We start from the raw sequence: 22,302 nt of genomic DNA, 5'->3' as shown, positions 1-22,302 counted from the left end.
GCCCATGCAATTCCTTTGCTCCTGCCCTGAAGTTATTGCCTGTGGCTGGGCTCGGGGCTGGTGCGGAAGCTGTAGTTACGCAACATAGTTACCCATTCCTCAAATATGAGCCGACACACTGTGGTAACAGGCTATCCAGCTATGGAGGCCATCGCAGCTGAGCCAACCTGATGTCTAAAAATGCGGCAGGGGTTAGTGATCAGAAGGAGGAACCCTGGCTTAGCTTTTCCTCTTTCCAACAAAAGAATGAGAGGATAGATAGTGGGCCCCCTACCCCGCCTTGTCTGAGATCCATTAACCCAGGACTGGCCAGTATTCAAAGCTGAGACCGGGTCTGTATAGCTCAGCATTACATTAGGTCATGCTTTTACCCAGTAGGTCTTTGAGGGATGCTTGCACATTGAGGAATTTTCAAGATCAACACTGCCAACAACTGTGGGAGTTAACGGTCTGGATAGGGAGCCATTCTTGATGAACGTGGCGAGAACCTGCAGAAGTTAAAGCTGGGGGTCCAATTGCTATGCACTTGTTTTCATAGACAGTGCTCCTATGGGAAGACTTGTAGATTACCTTGGCTGGGGTAATTGGTGTAATTTTACAGCGATAACATGGTGAGATGCCATGCATACACTCCCACAAAATGAAGCAGTTACTAACGGCGAGATCACACAGAACCACTTGAACAATACTGGAGAACAGCAGCCTGAAATTGAAGACAGGAGGCTGATTGTCTCACCTGTCAGTCACACTACTGTTACTAGTCATATTGTACAATGCAAGATATATATATATATATACACAAAAAATATGGGTTACACATAAATAGATATACACACACATATGCATATGTTGTACAAACATGTTTAAAACCACTGAGCACAAATTTATCACATTCATGCCAAATGACTATGTCTGCTGTTTTAGACAAGGCATTAACACACTCGGTCACTGTGATAGCGCAGCACCATTTGCATGTGCTTACCTGCTGATACTATAACCAGTCACTTATAACCTCTCTGGAGAGAGAAAAACAGAGTTAACGTTTCGAGCCCAATATGACGTTTCTTCAGAGCTGTTGCATTCCAAAGAAGAGTCATTTTGGACTCGAAACGTTAACTCGGTTTCTGTCTCCACAGATGCTGCCAGACCTGCTGAGCTTTTCCAGCACTTTTTGTTTTTGTTTCAGATCGCCAGCATCTGCAGTATTTTGCTTTTATTCACTTCTGACCTCTGTTTTGTGTGACATGTTTTAAAGTTGACCAAGTCCAATGGGGCCAGTCAGTAGCCTCAACGTGAACTTGGCAACATTCAGTTCGGGGGGTGGGGGTCGGCGGGGGGCAGCGGTAGCTCAGAAACAATCAGCCACACGGAAAGTGACCGGGCGTACACTGACATCCTATTACATTGTGGTCTTGTCTCAGGAGGCACAGGGCACCAGCTGCCTTGCCAGCTTTGTCCCATGCCTGGAGGAACAAAGAGTAAAACAAATGGCTGTCTTATGGGTGATTCTGGTGCTGTCACCCACTCCAGTCAGCTGCTCCTGCTCCCAGGGAGGTGCCAGCAAGACGTGTCGACAATGAGTGACTGTTGAAGGACCTCAGATGTAGGAGTCAGCCAATGATACCTTAGAAGGACCATATCTGCTGATAGATGTGCACAGAGAGAGGACGGGGCTGGCAATGCACCAATACCATGTGTTGTTCAACCTACTCAGTGATATGACCCAATTGCATGGACACCCTTACCACCATTCTCCAGTTATGATCATGTTAATTGTTACCCATTAATTAACAGTTGTTAATTAAAACATTTTTTTGCTCAACTCCATGTCATACATTTGGGGCGCTGAGCGTGGTTGCACTCTAATCTTAAACCAGAAAAAAAAAACACGCATTTCAAACTTAAATCAATGTTAGTGCTGGCTGGAGCATCTTTTACTGATCCAATATGTGAGGGAGCTAAAAAAAGAATCAAAGTTACTCGCTGTAAGTTTCAGTGCACTATCTGCTAAAGGAGACCTCTCACCCTCCACTTTTCTCCTGCTTGCCACCTCCCCCTCACTGAGTCTCTCCTTCCCTGCAGACACTGGTTAATAATGCTGGGCCACACTTTCACAGGTATCTGCAACACCCTGTCACCTTGTGGAAGTGTGGTGAGCCTGCTTTTGAATTAAAATGCTTGAGGCTTGACAGTGAATATTGGCCATCAATTCATCACAGCCAAATGCTTGATCTATGGTGTTTGGATATTGGATAGCCGGTGGGAGATTGAGGCATCCAAATCGCGAGACCCCAGATTTAACCTCTGGCCGATGACAAATTTGTTGGTGCATCAGGTGGGAGCACATTGGGACGGGGGGAGGAGTGGTGGGGGGGGGGGGGGGGGGGGGTGGTCGGGGATGGGGGGTTTTGGTTAAAAGAAAGAAGCAGTGAGGTTGGCATTCACTGTTTAAACTCAAACATGTGGCTACATGGTCCATTTACTGGGGGGCTTTCATTGCCCCTGCCACTGTAATCATCGAGTGTTAAGGCGAAAATTCCTTAACCCATGAACATAGGCAGTCTCCATGAGTGAACTCTGCTGCTTTTAATATCCTTATATGGGTCAGTATATGGGGTAAAACCGGTTGTCCCTCTGAAACATAATAATATACCATTTGACCCAAACCCTTTAATGAGCCTATTAATTATATTTTTTAAAGTTTTATTGTCAGAGAGTCAATGTACAGTCTGAGATTAGATACTTCCTTTTTAATTACAACTTTTCATTTTCCCAATTTTGTCTCCCCATTCCCATCAGATGTTTCCTCTCAGTGGGCTGCAGAGCTATGGGGAACCAGCTGCCCTCCAATACATTACTCGAGTGGCCTTTATTCACGTCTGAGCCTTGACAGTGAGTATTGGCCAGCTATTCGTCCCTGGAAGGTATCACAGCTGCATTTTTTAAAAATTGTTCACAGGATGTGGGCATCTCTGGCTAGGCCAGCATTTCTTGCCCATCCCTATTTTCCCTAGAGAAGGCAGTGGTGAGTCACCTTCTTGAACTGTTGCAGTCCATGTGGTGTAGGTACATAGAGTGCTGTTAGGAAGGGTATTCCAGTATTTTAATGGAACAGTGAGGATGAAGGAATGGCAATATAGTTTTAAGTCAGTATGTTGTGTGACTGGGAGGGGAACGTGCAGGTGGTGGTGTTCCCATGCACTTGCTTCCCTTAGTCCTTCAAGGATATAGAGGTTGTGGGTTTGGGAGGTGCTGTCAACGAAGCCTTGGATTGTTGCTGCAGTGCATCTTGTATATGGTGCACACTGCAGACATGTTACACCGGTGGTGGAGGGATTGAATGTTTAAGGTGGTGGATGGGGTGCCAATCAAGTGGACTGCTTTGTCCTGGATGGTGTTGAGTTTCTTGAGTGTTGTTGGAGCTGCACTCATCCAGGCAAGTGGGGAGTATTCCATCATACTCCTGACTTGTGCCTTGTAGATGGTGGAAAGGTTTTGGGGAGTCAGGAAGTGAGTTACATGCTGCAGAATTCCCAGCCTCTGACCTTTGCACTTGTACCTGTAGTTTTCACATGACTAGTCCGGTTCAGCTTCTGGTCAGTTGTGACCCCCCCCACACAATGATGATGGAGAATTCAACAATGGTGATGCCATTGAATACCAAGGGGAGGAGGTTAGAGTCTCTCTTGTTGGAGATGGTCATTGGCTGGCACTTCAATGATGCAAATGTTGCACTTACCAAGCCTTAATGTTCTCCAGGTCTCACTGCAGGCATAGACTGCTTCATTATCCTGGATCCAAATCCAATCCTACCCTCCTGCAGCATTCACATTACATGCATTTTCCAGTAGAGATCACACGATAGCAATCAGGGGTGGGTGACCTGGATGATTTTTGCTCCCTCCCTCCCTCCCTAACTCAGCAACACTGAGAAGAGCTGAAGCCCTCGAACACTGCCCAGCTAACCAGCAGTTAACTCACACAGACAGTGAGTGGAATCTGAAACCTCCTGGCCTGCTTGTCTTATTACTAAATCAGGAAATACATCTATCCACTTGGCAATAGGTGAATTATATTTGGTTATACTCCATGCTGATTAGCCTCTTGGTTTATGAGTGTTAAAGAACAATGTTCATTCTCGTTAATAACCATTACATGCTCAGCTGGCTTTGCCAAATCAGCCTGTAGAGAGTAACAGGTTAAACTGTTGAGTGTGCTGTGAAAAAGCAACTTTAAAAAAAAATAATTGATTTCTTTCAGTCCCCAGCACAAACTCTCCGCCTGTATCCTCAGCATCCAATGATCCCGTGGGATCCTACTCCATCAACGGGATTCTGGGCATTCCACGATCGAATGGCGAAGCCAAGAGGAAACGAGATGAAGGTAAGAGGGAAACATGATCCAGCTTTTTGTACTGTCACCTGTAGGGCAGCTAGTGTTTCTGGCACAGTGACTGCATGCTACCCATCTGCTCTCTAATCATCTTCTAGTTTACATTGGGTTTTGGGCTGTTGGCTACAGCAAGTATGCAGATGGGGTTTAACGTTTATTATAGAATTCGGTTCTGCATTTGGGTTTGTGGTAATGTGATCGGTTAAGGGGTGTTAATCATTAAGGCTGCATGGCTGGAGCTCAGTGCAGGGGCCTCTAGTTCTTGTGATGGAAATTACAGGCTCATGCCACCGTCTGCCCTTTCAGTGTAGGCTGACAGTGGCAACTCGCCCATTTAAAAAAAGTGAATGCTTTCTGTTGGTGACCCATGTAGGCGCTTTGTGTGGGAAGATTGCCTTGTTACAGTCATGCAGGGGTTAAGTGTATCCCCCTGCTTTGTGAGGAGACCAGTCTGCTTGGCTGGTGTGATCTCTGCTTAGAGAGAGAGAGAGTAAAGGAATTGTTTAAGTGGTGTTAACACCTTGGGTGCTGGAGGACTTGTGTCAACTGTTGTGCAACCTTTCTCAGTGGAAATTGCAAAAGGGATTTCACCTTAACTTCTTAAATGTGAATGTCAAAACAAAGGAACACAGGTTATGTTATGCATTTTTACGCCAGTCTTTCACTAGTTTCAGGAATGACACAAAGTTATTGACAGTAGAACTTGTTGCCTCCCTGGGTGATGGAGGGGCAAAATTAACCTGCTCCTGTTCATCTTCCAAAAGATTCCTACCGGAGTTGGGTCTTGGGAGGACATGATCAGACTTGGCCCTGGTGTTGCCTGTGCCCGGTAGCCTGCTGACACTTACTGCCAAGGCTTGTACACAAAGAATGGGCAGTCGAGTGAGGTATTGCAGGGTATTCAGTGCCAGCTAAACCGACTGCTTGAACACGAGTCAGTGCCTTTAGGGCAGGAGGAGATAAAAGAGTGCAATTTTGGAAAATTGATGTATCTTGTGAACTGCTGGTGTTCCACACATCTTGTCATCTCAAAATGCCCTCCTTTAAGCCTCAGGGCTCAGAATGTCTCACAGTTCCAGAAAATGATGTGGCCGCAGAGAGCTGACTATAGGTTGTGGCGGGTTAAGTTCCCTCCGTTACTTTTTATTGAGAAACACGGGTGAAGGCCAAGGGCCACAGTGAAACCCACCAACAAAACTGAAAGGAATGGGAGACGAGACCCGCGAAGTCTAGAAATAGGAATTGGCCGGCACCGAGCTTGGATTTTAAAATGACGTTTGATTGTAAGAAGAGGAAACGATTTATAGAGCTAAGGGAGTTTGTAGCTGTGCATCCCGAGGAAAATGCATTAAATTAGCCGGGTGTATGCTCTTGCGTAGAGAAAACCTGACTGCATGTTTTTTCGAATACCAATGCAGCTGTCCACTCATTTTCTCAACCCGTCGATGATTGTCTGGACCTCTTGTTATTTACTATGTGTATCCAAAAGCATCTAAGGAATGCTCTCAGAAGCAATAATTTCTATTTTTATGAAATGCTATCTGTATCTTTGTTACATACGATGAAGTATTGTATTAAAGTACTGTCCTGTTTTGAATTCTCTCGATTGCCAGATGAGGTTTATGCAATATATAAGTAATAGGTGTGGCAGCATGATTATAGTGTAATTCTGTATGGTCTGGCAGTTCATTGTAGTTTCAGAACATTGCACAATTTTGTTTGTGACAGTGTTGATATATGTAAGATGCCAAAGTATTTTAGGTGGCTTGACTGTCTCAGAGAAGGATGTCTTACTTATGGTCTGGTACTTCCTGGTTCGGCAGCAATCTCGATTTTAAGCTTTTAAGCCTTGTTTTCAAATCGCTCCATAGACTCGCTCCTCCCTTATCTCTTGTAGCCTCCCCCAGACCCACAACCCCCCGAGAACTGGCATTCCAACAATTCTGCACATCCCTGAGTTCCATTGATCTTCCATTGGTGGCCATGCCTTCAGCAGCTGAGGCTCTAAGCTCTGGAATTCCTTCCCTAAACCTCTCTGCTTCTTTATCTTTCGTAACTCTCCCTTCCTAACAGCATGGTGGGCGTACCTATATCGCATGGACTGGAGTGGTTCAGGAAGGCAGCTCACCACCACCGTCTTGAGGGCAGTTCAGGATAGGCAACAAATATTGGCCTTGCCAGTGATGTCCACATCCCATTAAATACTAAATGAAAATCCTTCTCTCCTCTTTTAAGTTGTTGCTTAAAACCTACCTATTTGACCAAGTTTATGGGCAATGCTCTTACTATTTCCTTACGATGCCTGGTGTCAAATCTTGTTTGATAACACTCAGGTGAAGCACCTTGGGATGTTTATTATATTAAAATGCTATATAAATGCAAGTTTTTGCTGTTATGGCTTGACGGGGAGGTGGCGACATAGTGGTATTATCAATAGACTCGTGGCTTTTTATTCGTTCATGGGATGTGGGCATTGCTCTTTTGCAGAGAGCATTTCTAAGAGTCAATCACATTGCTGTGGGTCTGGAGCCAGACCAGGTAAGGATGGCAGATTTCCTTGCCTGAAGGACATAAGGACATTAGTGAACCAGATGTTTTCTTTAATGGAAATCGGCAATAGTTTCATGGTCACCATCAGACTTTTAATTCCAGATTTTTATTGAATTTAAATTTCACCACCCACCATTGTGAGGTTCAAACACAGGTCCCCAGAGCATTACCCTGGGGCTCTGGAATACTAGTCCAGTGACAATATCACTATGACACCACCTGTCCTACAGTGGCATTCCACAGACCCAGAGTATCCCAGAAACCCAGGGTAATGCTCTGGGGACCCAGGTTCGAATGTCCTTCTACAGCAGATGGTGGAATTTGAATTCAATAAAAATCTGCAATTACAAGTCTAATAATGACCATAAAACCAATGCTGATTGTTGTGAAGCCCATCTGATTCACTAATGCCCTTTAGGGAAGGAAATCTGTTGTCCTTACCTGGTCTGGCCTACATGTGACTTCAAACCCACAGCAATGTGGTTGACTCTTAAATGCCCTCGGAGTAAGGGCAATTAGGGATGGGTAATAAATTCTGGCCTAGCCAGTGATCCCTGAATGAATAAAAATTTCCAGAATCATCATTCCTCCAACCAGCACAAGTTTTCCCAGGGCTGGCTTCCATTGTTCCCACCTTATTAACAATTAATGCTGTATTTTGCCAATCTCAATGGGTTTGCTTAGCGGGATTATATTTTATTCCTTCACGGGTTGTGGGCATTGCTGGCTTGGCCAGTATTTATTGCCTAGCCCTAACCGCCCTTGAGAAGGTGGCGGTGAGCTGCCTTCTTGAACCGTCACAGTCCGTGTGGACCCACGGGGGAGGCAGTGGTGATGTAACATTGTTGCTGGACTAGTATTCCAGAAACCTAGGGTAATGGTTTGGGGACCTGGGTTCAAATCCCACCATGGCAAATACTGGAATTTGAATTCTGTAGAAGTCTGGAATTAAAAGTCTACTGATGACCATGAAAGGATTGTCATAAAAACCCATCTAGTTCACTAATGTCCCTTTAGGAAGGAAAATCTGCTGTCTTCTCCTGGTCTGGCCTACATGTGATTTTGGATCAACAGTAATGTGGTTGACTCTTAAATACCCTCTGAAATGGCCAAGTAAGCCACTCAGTTTAAGGGCAATTAAGGATGAGCAATAAAAGTGGGGATTTCTTGAGCCAGTGAGAGTGAAGAAATGGTGATATATTTACAAGTCAGGATGGTGAGTGGCTTGGCAGGGAACCTGCAGGTTGCGGTGTTCCCATGCATCTGTTGCCCTTGTCCTTCTAGGTGGTAGAGGTCGTGAAGGTGGATGGGCTGCTTTGTCCTGGATGGTGTCGAGCTTCTTGAGTGTTGTTGGAGCTGCACTCATCCAGGCAAGTGGAGAGTATTCCATCACACTTCTGACTTGTGCCTTCCAGATGGTGGACAGGCTCTGGAGAGTCAGGAGGTGAGTTACTCACTACAGAATTCCCAGCCTCTGACCTGCTCTTGTAGCCACAGTATTTAAATGGCTAGCCCCAGTTCAGTATCTGAATCATCCTGTTCCAGTTAATGTGGGCATTGTCAGCCACAACTGCTGCAGTTGGATCAGCTTTTTCTTTCCAAATAGATAACCAGGAGAACCTTTGACTCTGTTGGCATATGGACTGACCATTGAGTCACTGACTCCCACAGGGACCAGGAAGGTCTCAGTTCTGGTCTCTGATGTGAGTCAGGATAATGGTATGAGAGTTTAACGAACCTCAGCACCATTGGACCAAGGTGAAGAAAATGTCAGCAAGGCTCTGCCTGCCATTTGACATCTAATGCCTCCATTGTTGGAAAATGTACCATGGATGTTTGATGAGGGTGATTACAGAATTAACTCTGGTGCTTCCTATGGTTGATAACTTCACTCTTTAGACTCACCCACAAAGAATGGTGGCTTAGGTAGCATATACCGGGGGGGGAGGGGGGGAGATACCAAACAGTAAACAAGGATGGGAAGGGTAGGATGTGAGGTGAGTGGGCGGGTGCTTGTGGAATCCTATATAAGAAAGAATCAGTGCACTTAGGAGAGGAGTAGAGCAAATTGGAGGGCAAACAAGCCTCTAAAGTCCAACACCAAACATTAAAGAGGGCAAAAGCCAGGCCTGCCTACCCCTACCTCATTGAAGGAATAGGTGGGGCAATAAATAAGCTCAGAGGGTAGAGCGGTGGACTAAATGGGGGTGAAACGGAGGGGGGGGGCGGGGAAGATCACGGAACTGAAAGGAGCAGCTGAGGCATTCTACTATTTAAAATAACTGGCTGTGTGGCTCGAGCAATATTAGAATCTCTGAGCACATTCAAAAGACACCTAGCAAAAAAAAAAAAAAATCCGAATGCTTTCTTATGCAGATTGTATAATGAATTCCCTGAAGATTCTATTCAGGCCTGTTCCCCCTTCCCCCAACCCATACCCAACCGTGCGTAAAACCGACCATCCAACCCCACACCACCACCCACCCCCTCCGACCCCGGAAAAAAAAAATAAAATCTTGCTTCTCTTTCAGTGAAGTTTATTAATTGATTCAATGAAGCACGTATTGAACAGAAAGAGGGGCTTCCACTCAAAGGCCTGACCTACACTTTTGTCACTGTTGTCTTATACAATTAATCTTGGGTGAAATGATTAAGAAGAGTTAGGATAATTACATGTCAAGATGATGTAGCAAGCCACCCAGGTCAGCTGCAGAAAACACTACTGATGTGCTAGATGCTTTCACTCCATTCCTGAGAAGGGAGAAGGAATGATTTTTTTCGCCTCGAGCCTTACAGATTATAGACTCGCTGCACACAGCACAGCTCTCCATTTTAATTTTATTGAATAAACATTATTATAAGTAGAAAAAAATACAAAAATCAATCAATCCCGACACATTCATACAGTACAACAAATGAACTGTATATAAGCCTGATGCCTGCGCAGGGTTGAGTGCTATTATGGTTACAAAGCTACTGAACTTTCGCATTGCACTGAGAAAATTTGAAAAAAAAAAGCCTAGAATTACAAGCGAATGGAAATTAAACCCGAGGTTTTAAAACTGCCAGCAATCAAGTAAAGGAAAGCTCTGTATGTGTGTGTGTGTGTGTGTGTGTGTGGGGCAGACATGGACCCGCCAAACGAGCGGTGTTAGCAAATAAAATCCCAGTCGGAATTCCTGCCCTAATCCTTATCCAGTTATTCCTGTTGAAGAAAGTGTGCGTGCACGTGTATAGATGTTGCACATGAGGTCCAGTTTGCAGGGCCCTCCAGCAGCTCTGACAATGGGGGAAGGGCATGGTGGAAGTGGCCTATTCCACCAGGACAGGCGTCCTGCAACCCCACAAAACTCGCTCAGTCTTATCTGGTGCCCAGCAGTAAGTATAACTTCACTCCCACACCCCCATCTTAATCCAATGTATCAAGATGGCTGCAGGGGAAAGAAATGCACGTGTTATTTTTTTTTGTTTACAATACTCCCAACCTTTTTGGATTCACACACAGTGAGCAGACTGGAGGAAGGGAGGGGGAGCGAGAAAATCAGCAATATGCTAATAAAATGCACTGCCGAATTAAAATTTAGAAAGTGGCTTCTCTTAACAATTTTTACAATTACTTATGCTTGCATAGTCACACTTTCTAATATTAACCTGCATACTCAGAGAGGTTTCACTATAATATGGTCGCAAACACGCTCACTTAAACAGTGCTAGTCACAAATGCTGACTTTTTTATACACACATGACATGTCTGACACACATGTCCACATTGCATCAACATTCTAGCTCACACACCGGGGGGTACATTTTGCCTGTCTGCGCTGGGGTGAGGGAGTGAGTGCACAGCCCACTTTAGACCTCTCCTGATTTTTCTTCCTGTTTCCAATGGGAGTGAGACTAGAGGGGGGAGGGAGTGAGACTAAAGGGTGGCAAGGAGGGAGGGAGAGGTGTAAAGTTGGCTGCCGAGACTTTATGGTCCGTGTCACACCAGCGTACAAAGATCCACCAGGTGGATTCACACACAGCCACGATCCAGTTCCATTGTCAAGAGTGGAAGGGAAATTCGGATGGACGGCATAGCGATAGGCTGATCCACTCTCCCCCCTCCCCATACCTTGCAGCCCCGCCAAAGCCGAATTTTATCCCTTGTAAGAACCAACAGATACATACACACTCTCAGATGTTCACACTCAAACATTTCACCCCCTGTTAATAATAAATATAAATCCACTCTCCTGAAACTCAGCTTGTGAAACAGCATGTAAATGTTGCGGCTGAGCAAGGAACATCTTGCAGGTTTGGTTTCCGTGACTCGGTTAACCCTTTGAAGACTGGATTTCCTTTGCAGCCGTCCTACCATTCAAAACCTTCAAGAAGCATTCGCTGTGCCTTGGGGTGAGGGTGAGGTGGGGGAGGTGTGGGTTAACGTGGAGGGCAATTCGCGAAAACGAACCGCCACAATCCCCCCTCATTTTTCTGTAGTTTTATTACAATCTTTCGACAAAGACGTCTTGTTTATTCAGCAAGGTGAGGGTTACTCCCTGTGTAACAGTGTGGAGTTCCTGTTTGATTATCCCAGTGAGGGTTTATTATGCAGAGTTACTATATAACCAGCAGAGTGAAGATTACTTATTGTGTGTAGCCTTGTTGAGTTTCCCAGTTAACTCCTGGGTGTGAGGTTTACCATTCAGCAAGAGGCTGTCATACAGGGATTGCTTGGAACCTGTCTCCCTGTTTAAAGTAGGATTATTCTGGAGTCTCTAGGAATTCAAGATTCAGAGTGAAAAATACTAGGGCTCCAGGAATTCAAGATTCGGAGTGAAAAATACTAGGGCAGGACAAACAACAGTGTGTTCTTCCCACTTTCTTTCAACACTTTCATTTATTTGTTACAGGAATTGTGGAGATGGGGAAGAAAGGGCTGTTTGACTGGGCGGGGTGGTTGATGGAGAGGAGCCCATGTGATAAAGCCTCCAGGAACATGTCCAATCAGAATCCAAACTCCCTGGTTCAGAGTGACACAGAGTTGGCAGTGCCCTCTCTCCTAGTCAGTGTCTGGCCAGCACAGAAGCCCACGCACCAGTGCCAAATCCTGGTTAAATACAAGTCCAGCAAAAAAAAAAAGCTGACGGGAGAGGCTGCTGTTCACCAACATAAAAAAAAGCACAACAATTAAAAGTTGAAAGTTTTTTTTTTTTTTTTTTTTGTAAAAATATACTTTATTCATAAAAATCTTCAATCACATTCAAAACCATTTCCAAAACAACATTACAAGGGTACAATCCAGGTTAAACTTTTACAAAATGTATCACCAGGTGCATCAGTACAAACAATATTACAGTCATTTACAGCCTTTCATTTTGATCTGTACAGCCCGAGGGGCTCTAAACAGTTCCCAGTCTCTCGGTGCGCTGTGGTAGAAAGGTCTTAGACAGCGACCCTTCCCCATTGCGCCTTTGCGGCAGCTGCCCCAAGCTTTAGTGCGTCCCTCAGCACGTAGTCCTGGACTTTGGATTGTGCCAGTCCGCAACAATCGGTCGGGGACAAATCTTTGTGCTGGAAGACCAACAAGTTTCGGGCAGACCAAAGCGCGTCTTTCACCGAGTTGATGATCCTCCAGCTGCAGTTGATGTTTGTCTCGGTGTGTGTCCCTGGGAACAGCCCGTAGAGCACAGAGTCCTGTGTCACAGAACTGCTCGGGATGAACCTCGACAGCAACCACTGCATCTCTCTCCAGACTTTCTTTGCAAAGGCACAATCCACAAGGAGGTGAACAACGGTCTCTTCCCCACCACAGCCACCTCGAGGGCATCGTGCCGAGGGGGTGAGACTCCTGGCGTGTAGGAAGGATCTGACGGGGAGGGCCTTTCTCACCACCAGCCAAGCTACGTCTTGGTGCTTGTTGGAAAGTTCTGGCGATGAGGCATTCTGCCAAATGACTTTGACAGTCTGCTCGGGGAACCATCCCACAGGGTCCACCCTCTCCTTATCCCTCAGGGCCTCTAGGACGTTACGTGCTGACCACTGCCTGATGGACTTGTGGTCAAAGGTGTTTTTCTGCATAAATTTTTCCACCAGGGACAGGTGGTACGGCACGGTCCAACTACTTGGAGCGTTCCGCGGCAGCGTGGCCAGACCCATCCTTCGCAACACCGGGGACAGGTAGAACCTCAGCACGTAGTGACACTTGGTGTTTGCGTACTGAGGGTCTACGCACCGCTTGATGCAGCCGCACACAAAGGTGGCCATCAGTATGAGGGCGATGTTGGGCACGTTTTTTCCCCCTTTATCTAGAGGCTTGTACATCGCGTCCCTGCAGACACGATCCATTTTCGACCTCCAGATAAAGCGGAAGATGGCTCGAGTGATCGCCATCGCGCAGGAGTGTGGAATGGGCCAGACCTGCGCCACGTACAGCAACAGCGAGAGTACCTCACACCTGATGACCAGGTTCTTACCCGCAATGGAGAGGGAGCGTCGCTCCCACATGCCCAGTTTCCTTTTCACCATAGCCACTCGCTCCTTCCAGTTTCTAACGCATGCCCCGGTCCCTCCGAACCATATCCCCAGCACCTTCAGGCCGTCAGCCCTGACAGTGAAGGGGACAAAGGATCGGTCAGCCCAGTTCCCAAAGAACATGGCCTCGCTCTTCCCACGATTTACCTTGGCTCCCGAGGCCAGTTCGAACTGGTCGCAGACGTGCATCAGTCTGCGCACCGACAGCGGATCCGAGCAGAAGACGACGACGTCGTCCATGTACAGGGAGGCTTTTACCTGAGTGCCTCCACTGCCTGGGATCGTCACTCCTCTTATGCCCGGATCCTTCCTGATGGACTCGGCAAAGGGTTCTATGCAGCACACAAAAAGGACAGGCGAGAGAGGGCAGCCCTGCCTGACTCCAGATTTAATCGGAAAGCTATCTGTTTCCCACCCATTGATTGAGACTGCGCTACTGATGTTAGTGTAGAGCAGTTGGATCCAATTTCGAATTCCCTCCCCAAAGCCCATTTTGGAGAGCACATCCCCCATGTAGGTGTGCGATATTCTGTCAAAGGCCTTCTCCTGATCCAAGCTGATGAGGCAGGTATCCACACCCCTGTCCTGTACATAGGCAATCGTATCCCTGAGCAGCGCCAGGCTGTCAGAGATCTTCCTGCCTGGCACAGAGCAGGTCTGGTCAGGGTGAATCACCAATTCCAGAGCGGATTTGACCCGGTTGGCGATGACCTTGGACAGAATCTTATAGTCCATATTCAACAGTGAAATGGGTCGCCAATTTCTAATTTCCTCCCTTTCCCCCTTCTGCTTGTAGATGAGGGTGATGATGCCTTTCCTCATGGATTCTGACATGCTGCCGGCCAGGAGCATACTCTCGTACACTTCTAGCAGGTCTGGGCCGATCAAGTCCCACAGAGCCGAATACAACTCCGCCGGCAGGCCGTCGCTTCCGGGGGTTTTACTCTTCTCGAAGGACTCGAGGGCCTTAGTCAGTTCGTCAGGAGTTAGCGGTTTGTCTAGGCTCTCCCGCGTACTGTGGTCTAGGACCTCCGTGATAGAGGACAGGAAGGACTGGGAGGCCGTGCTGTCCGTGGGCTTCACGTCATACAGTCCGGCATAAAAGGATTTGCTGATCCTCAGAATGTCGGACCGTGATGACTTTACTGAGCCGTCTTCTTCCTTCAGGCTGCTGATCACAGAGCGCTCTCTGTGTACCTTTTGGAAGAAGAAACGTGAGCACGTCTCATCCTGCTCCACGGAGCGGACTCTGGAACGGAAGATGATCTTGGAGGCCTCCGAGGCAAAGTGCGAGGCTTGCTGGCCCTTCACCTCTTGGAGCTCCTCCTTGACATCGACCCCCATCGACCGCAGCCGGAGCAGATTCTGCATCTTTTCCTGGAGTCGGGACATTTCCCTCTGTTCCTTTCTAGCTTTCTGGGTGCCTTTGAGGATGAAAAACCTCTTGATGCTTCCCTTGATCACTTCCCACCAGTGTGTCAGGGACTCAAAGAGGGGTTTCACGGTTCTCCAACCTTTGTAATCCCTCTTGAGCTCCTCAATGTTCTCTGGGGTCAGCAGTTGCACATTTAGCTTCCATGCCCCCCTGCCCACCCTCAGGTCTTCCTCCAAGTGGCAGTCCGCCAGTAGGAGGCAGTGGTCAGAGAAGAACACCGGCTTGACGTCGGTGGATCTGACTGTGAATGCACGGGACACAAACAGGAAGTCTATCCTGGAACGAATGGACCCGTCTGGCCGCGACCAGGTGTATCTACGCTGCGCTCCGTCTGCAGGGTTGCTGAAGACGTCGTGCAGCTTGGCATCCTTAACTGTTTCCATCAGGGATCTGGACGTAGCGTCCAATCTGCTTCCGGCCCTGCCGGATCGTCCAGCCGCATCGATGATGCAGTTGAAGTCCCCGCCCAGAATGACCGGCCTGGAGGTCGCCAGCAGCAGTGGGAGCTGCTGAAAAACCTCCAGCCGCTCAGCCCCTTGTGCCGGGCCGTACACGTTAATTAACCGGAGTGGAGCGTTCTTGTACATTACGTCTGCTACCAGGAGTCGCCCGCCCACCACCTCCTTGACCTCGGAGACGGTGAAGTTGCCTCCCCGCAGCAGAATACCCAGGCCGGAGGAACGAGAGTCGTTTCCGCCCGACCAGATCGATGGCCCGTGGGACCACCATCGTGACCATTGCCTGTAGGAGCTGAGGTGCGGTATCGCACACTCCTGCAGAAACAACAGGTCAGCTTTGACCTTGGCTAGGTAGTCCAAGGTCGCAACACATCGCGTAGTAGATTTAATGCTACGCACATTTATGGATACAATCTTTAAACCCATATTAAAGCATTTATTCTCCTACCAAACCCACTGTCTCTGAGAGTCCCAGACCTTTAGTCTGCTCCTTCATACCCGTAGTGAGCTCAAATTCCTTCACTTTGGATGGGCTGAGGTAGATCTCCTTGGCCGTGTTCTGCTCCAGTGGCATCTGGAGGTTCACGTAGTGAGCGGATTTTGAGATGACCTTTGCTGGAGAAGCTTCTCCAAAACTCACCCCCTCTGGGGGGTTGCTGTTCCCGGCCTCCTGGAGCTGGGGTGCGATGATTGCCTCACTGCTCCCAGATTCCAGGGGCTGTGGTGCACTGGCCTCCTCAGGTTGCAGGCAAAGTTGGGGTGCGTTGGTCTCCTTGTTGTCTCCAATTTTCTGGAGCTCGGGTGTTGGCTTCCCACCAGTTTTGGGATAGCAACTCTGGTTGGAAGCGGGATCTCTTAACTCGGACTGTCCCACCCAGTCAGACACCCTTTCTTGTCCGTCTCTGTTCATTTTACCACTGATAAATAACTGTGGATATGATGGAAGACCCTGTTTTTTGTTCATGCCCCCGTGTTTTTTTCTTTCACACTGGTTACTCCTGGGAATGTCTGGGAGATTAATCTTCAATTCTTGGAAACACCAAGACACTCCTGAAGGTTTGGTAACCCTACACCAGTTCTTGTGACATGGCAGTCCGCATTAACTGAAAGCAGTGTGTCTTTGTCCACTGGCAGAAACTTTGTGCTTTAACTCGAACCTCTGTTTAATCAGCAGACTCGACCTCTCCCACATCTGTCCGCCTGTTCCCCGGCGATTATCGTTTTGATTATTTTTTTTTCTTCCGGTGGGCGGGGGGTGGGGGTGATCCTGCTTATTTCGAAATTTGGGGTAATCAAAAATCCTGCGATGACTCTGAAGTTTAGTGAGAGGACCAAACAACCGGCAGCTCGGTAGAAAGGTTACTATAGAAACTGTATGAATCACACTGTCTGTTAAGTCACCTCTCATTAAAGCATGTTTTTGTGTGCCCATAAAGGATCGTGTTGTGAGGAATGCAGTGTGGTTCCATTAAAACTGCAGGAGTCATTCACAGTCAGCCCAATCACTTCCTCCTTTTTATTGGGAAACCAGCACTTTTTTTAAAAAAGAAAACAAACCTTTTTGAGCCACAATAGATTGAAAGCTGCTGTAATTAAACAGAGTTCTGTCAGACCTACTGGGAACTGATCATTCTAATCTTCCTGCCACAGTTGGGATAAACTCCTTTTTTTTTCTTCCCTTTTTTTGTTACCCTTTTCTTCTGAAGGAATTGACTCCTTGCTGGGCCACAATTGCGCAGGCACTGGGCAGACTTGCCCTATTGGCCATTAGTCACATTGGCAATGAACATCACAGGCTCTTCTACCGCGGGGTGCATTACAGCTGAGCCCAATCCTGCCACCGTCCAATGTTCAATTGCAGCTACAGTGATCAGAACCGAGGACCCTAGCTGAGTTCTTTTTTTAACTCTTGCTAAACCAGGGGACTGAGCCCAATTTGTGAAGCCTGAGACAGCTCACCGAGATTGGGGGATGGAACCTCCACCCTCCTGACCTGCGCAGCTCAGTTATTAACTGGACAAATTTGTTAAAAGCACATCGGGAGCTGCTTTGTCATTTATAATCTGCTTGCTGGCTTCCAAACTGGCCTTAAACTGTACTTTATTCGATTAAATGAATATGCAGCCAAAAGTACATTTCACACAATTACTCCTTGAAGCGCCTTGATCATTATTATGGTGACCATCTCAGCTATTCAACAGCCTTGGTTTGAGGTTCAAATGCACAACACTCTGATTCAAATACAAGAGTGAATCAACTGTACCAAGCTGGTTGGACTATGGATGGTAATGATGGATGTTCCTCAACTCCAGATTAAGACCTGTTAATGTCCTGCTTGGTGCCACGGTTGAGGTAATAAAGGAAATCAGGGAGCGCATTTTACCCCAAGGGGTCTTAAGAATTGGCATGGAGAATCTCGCCAGGAAAGAGCAGAGCTGAACAGTGTAAGAGACAATTTAATGCCCAGAGGTTGGGAAGATGAGGTTTGAAATTGCACTTTCCTTTTCTCAAAAAATTCTTAAGAGTTCACACCCTGGCACTGCAGATTAAATACTTGTCAGTGTCAACAATGGAGCCTATGCAATGGCTAGATAGATTTCTAGATACCATTGACATCAAGGCATATGGGGACAGTGTGGGAAGATGGCATTGAAGTAGAAGATCAGTCAATATCTAGTTGAATGGTGCAGCAGGCTTAAGGGGCTGAATGGCCTACTGCTGCTCTTATTTCCTATGTTCCTATGGCTTGTCCATACTGGGCTGTACAAGATAACAAGATAATCACAAATGATGAAGGTTATTCAACTCATCTTAATTCATCCATCCAGGAAGGCGATACAGTGCCCCCATTGCATAATCCAATTATTTCTTAAATGATTCAGAGATTTTCATCTTTGCTGCCTTAACTGGGAGCCCATTGCACGCGTTGATTCCCTTTTGTGCGACGTTGATTTTAAATGTGACCTTTATTTGTTTGGATGTCTCTCTCTCATTGTCCGTGCCTCACAATTCAGCTTACTGTGACTTTCTGGACCCCACCGCATCGTGTTAAATACACTGAAGCATACAGGTACTGAAATATGCATGCTGGGGTATACATACACACAGTGGAGTAACTGCACTGAAGTATACTCAGTGGTGTATGTATACAATGATATAACTATTGGCTATGTACATCTGGTATGCTTGTTGAGATATGTATCATAGAGTTGGTGTTTGGGAGTTTGTAGACTGGGATATGGACTCTGGAGTATGCAAACTACATTACAGCCTCGTCCTAATAATCTAAAGTTTTGTTTGTGCTATAAATTGAGCTATCCAATAATAACATAAATGAAACATCAAAATGGTAATTTAATATTATAAAGATATAAATACTGGAATATGCACATTAACATTTCCACACTGGAGTATGTGTGTTGGAGTATGTGCATCATTGTGTATATGTGTTAGAATGTGTGCACTGGAATGTGCAGTCTAGAATATGTGCAAACAGAGTATTTGCACCGTGTTGTGCATATTGGGATGTATAGCCTGAAGTACAAATACTGGAGTTTGTGTACCGGAGTGTTCACACCGAAGTATTCACACTGGCATATTCACATTGGAGCATCTAGGTGAGGATGGGATGCCTTCAATGAGGTATACACACTGTAGTTTGCGCACTGAGCTATATGTTGACTGGAGTATATGTATTAGAGTATGCATATTGAACTATGCAGATTTATGTATGTATGCAGAGTACATTTGAGTATATGGACTGCAGTATATCTGCCTGGAGGTCTTGGGCTTCCCCTGTAGTTTCTCTTTGAAGCCACTTTTCAATTCTCTAAATTCTTAGTGGAGTCTTACTAGGGTCTTAGTGAGGTGAGATTTGCATGGATTGTCAGAGCCTGTCTTGTTTTTGAGGAAGTATTTCACAGAAGAAGCACAGGGGCTGGTGAGAGAAATAAAAGAGCAAGGTGTTAAATGTCAATAGGGCCTGCTCAGTGATGGACTGCACATTTGCTGAATGCATCTGTTTCAAATGATTTGCCTAATCTGCAGTTTCCTTGGGTTTAAATCTGGGGCACATTCTTGTCAGTCTGTGCTTGGAGGGAAGGATTAGGGAGGGTTCATAGGTCAGAGAGCTGAATCAAAATACTGCCACTAGAAGGAGCTTTAATCATGTGACTGTACCTCCGCATTCAACAGGAAGCAGATATGATATCTGGCAGTGGCATCGCTGTACACAGTTACCCAAAGGTCCAAATATCCTTAAGGAGATGTTCATTACTTAATGCAGGTCACTTCAATTACACTTCCCACCTTCTTCAGTGTTAAATGATTCTTAAAATAAGAGCTATTCAACAACAACAACTTATATTTATACAGCGCCTTTAATGTAACAAAACATGCCAAGGCGCTTCACAAGAGCGTCATAAAACAAAATATGATAAGAGCCACGAGGGGATATTAGGTTGGGTGACCAAAAGCTTGGTCAAAGTGGGTAGGCTTTCAGGAGTGTCTTCAAGAGGAAAGCGAGGCAGAGAAATGGAGGGGTGTAGGGAGGAAACTCCTGTGCGTAGGGCTTGGCAACTGAAGGCACGGCGACTAATGGCGGAGTGATTAAAGTTGTGGCTGCTCAAGAGGCCAAAATTAGATGTGTGCGGATGTCTTGGAGGGTTGTGGGGCTGGAGGAAATTACAGAGATAGATTCAATTAAAAACATTGATGATTGAATTAGTAAAACAGTATTACATTTCAATGGTGCCTTTATTAACATTTCGACATGTCGCCTCATTCTTTCCTCACCTCCTTCATTCTCTCCTTCCTTGTACAATCTTTAGGGTTTTAAAATCTAACTTTACTGTCAGTAATTCTAATTTACCTGACCTCCTCCTTTGCTCTTTGCACTTTTGCTTTGGTGTTATGCCCCCGTTCTATAAAAGACAACATGGGGAATAGATAGCACAGAAACAAGCACAATGGGCCAAATGGCCTCCTTCTGTGCTGTAACATTGAAGGTAAGGGACTGGCCTCTGACTATTCCGATTTTCCAATTTTCACCTTGTTGCTGAAAGATACTGAGAGATAAATCACCCCTCTGTCAATTTGAACAGCCTAAAGGTCATCAGGCAATATACTGACAGAATCCGTGATTTCAAACTTGAGTTGTATTTGGAGGGAGCATTTCAAACTACATTACAGTCAGGTCCTGTCACCGATGATAACAGTTTGTGGAGAGGAATTAATAATAATAATAAATAATGTGTGCTGGCTAAAGTGTGGGTTTTCCTCAAGTATATCTAAGGCCAATTTTCTGATGATCAATAATTTGGTTCACACAGTTAAGGTGTTTGCAATGAATTCCTGCCAAAATTAGATAAAATCAATTACAATATCATCGTTAACATGATGAAATTGACCCGTTAACGCCCTCCTTAAAACAACACCCACACTAAAACATTGCCCAACAGAAAACCTTCCCTTCCTGACCAGAGTGGGACGTACAATATCCTGCACCTTCACACTTTGGCTCATTTCATCAGCCAATTTGTGCTTTTGGGCAAGAAATTCTAAATTTAAAGTACGCACTGACTATTTAAGTCAGCAGTATATTCCGGCATCACTTGCTAAAAAGGAGTGACGCTCCTTAAAGGGGGTTGCTCGTTAAAGTGACAACACTCATAATAATCGTTGCTGAGGGGAGAATTTGTGAAGACGGGTTGCTTGCTTCCCTGTCCTGTAGCTCACCCCTTTATGCAATAACAACAAAAACAATAACATCAACAACTTGCATTTTTATAGCAACTTTAACATAAGGAAAAAAAAAACACCCCAACCGGCTTTATGCCTATCATCGACCAGTGGTGATGATTGATTTAGTGTTCACTTGTTAATCTTCATCAGGGTGGCTCCTATCTTAAAAGACAATGGGCTAGCTTGAATAACTTTCCTCTGTGGAGAGGCAATAGCTAAATTACATGGAGCATGGAGTACTTAAAGCATTTGAAAGGTTAGCATGCTGTGGCACTTTGTTTCACCTTTTAGAGATAAAGATTTTGAGTTGGTCTCAGGGACTCTTAAGTGTCACAGACTTTTACAGAAACATATTGGAATAGATAAGGTATCTATTTAACTGCACAAAATAGGTTCAATTCTACATTCAATGTTTCCAGTGGGGAATTGCCTCTCAGGGACCATGAGTTGAGAATCGGGCTGCTGTATTATTGCCCTCTCTCTGACCGCTCTTAAAACTTTAAAAACACAATTTCCTCCAGGAGAATGCAGGAGTTGCCCTAATAAACCTGGGGCGATGCTAACCTTAGACTGGAATCTCAGACATGTGAATACTCTCTCAGTTACATGGAAATGTAAAGAATAAAGGCAAAACTTTTAACAAAACACGAATGGAACTGTTTTATGTAAACAGTTGCCTGTAACAATATGGACGTCAACTCTGGCCAGTAGGTGGTATTGTTGAGGGAGTGTCAATGTGCCTGACACCTTAAAAAAAGCTTAAATTCATTAACTGGCAATGAGCACCACAAAAGCAGTTTGCTGGTGGAATTATTAAAGCCTGTACATAGTTCACAAAATCTGAGTCCAACTCTGGTGACTTGCTCTTTTTGATTTACACAGAGCTAAAATTGGACCTGTACCTATGTGTGTTAGAGAGCGAATGAGAGAGGCAGAGTGCAGGAACAGGAGGAGAGTCACCCATCATCTGTGCTTTATTTTGTCAGAATTAAAAAAACAAATATTCATTAAAGAAAGAAAGGACAAAAGGATTTGTGTTTATCTGGCACTTTTCATGACCTCAGGACATTCCAAAGTACTTCAGAACCAATTTAATACTTTTGAAGTCTAGGCTGAAACTGTTGTAATGTACAAAATCAAACAGCCAATTTGCACACAGTAAACTCCCATAAACAGCAATGAAATTGGTAGCACAATGCCTGTTCTCTG

General features: G+C 45.7%; 1 protein-coding gene across 6 annotated transcripts in view; it reads left to right on the top strand.

Moving 5' to 3' along the window:
* LOC144668701 (paired box protein Pax-2-like) overlaps positions 1-22,302 on the top strand; it is a 197,631-nt gene that overhangs the window by 14,725 nt on the left and 160,604 nt on the right. For all 6 annotated transcript variants that reach the window (XM_078531029.1, XM_078531028.1, XM_078531032.1 and 3 more), the window contains exon 5: positions 4,261-4,383. In XM_078531029.1, the coding sequence (XP_078387155.1) occupies positions 4,261-4,383 (123 nt within the window). The remainder of the gene's footprint in view (positions 1-4,260; positions 4,384-22,302) is intronic.

The sequence above is a fragment of the Cetorhinus maximus genome, chromosome 27 (assembly GCF_964194155.1).
Source record: "Cetorhinus maximus chromosome 27, sCetMax3.hap1.1, whole genome shotgun sequence".
Classification (NCBI taxonomy): Eukaryota; Metazoa; Chordata; class Chondrichthyes; order Lamniformes; family Cetorhinidae; genus Cetorhinus; species Cetorhinus maximus.
The sequence above is the reverse complement of the archived record's forward strand: the minus strand, read 5'-3'. Positions and strand labels throughout refer to the sequence as shown.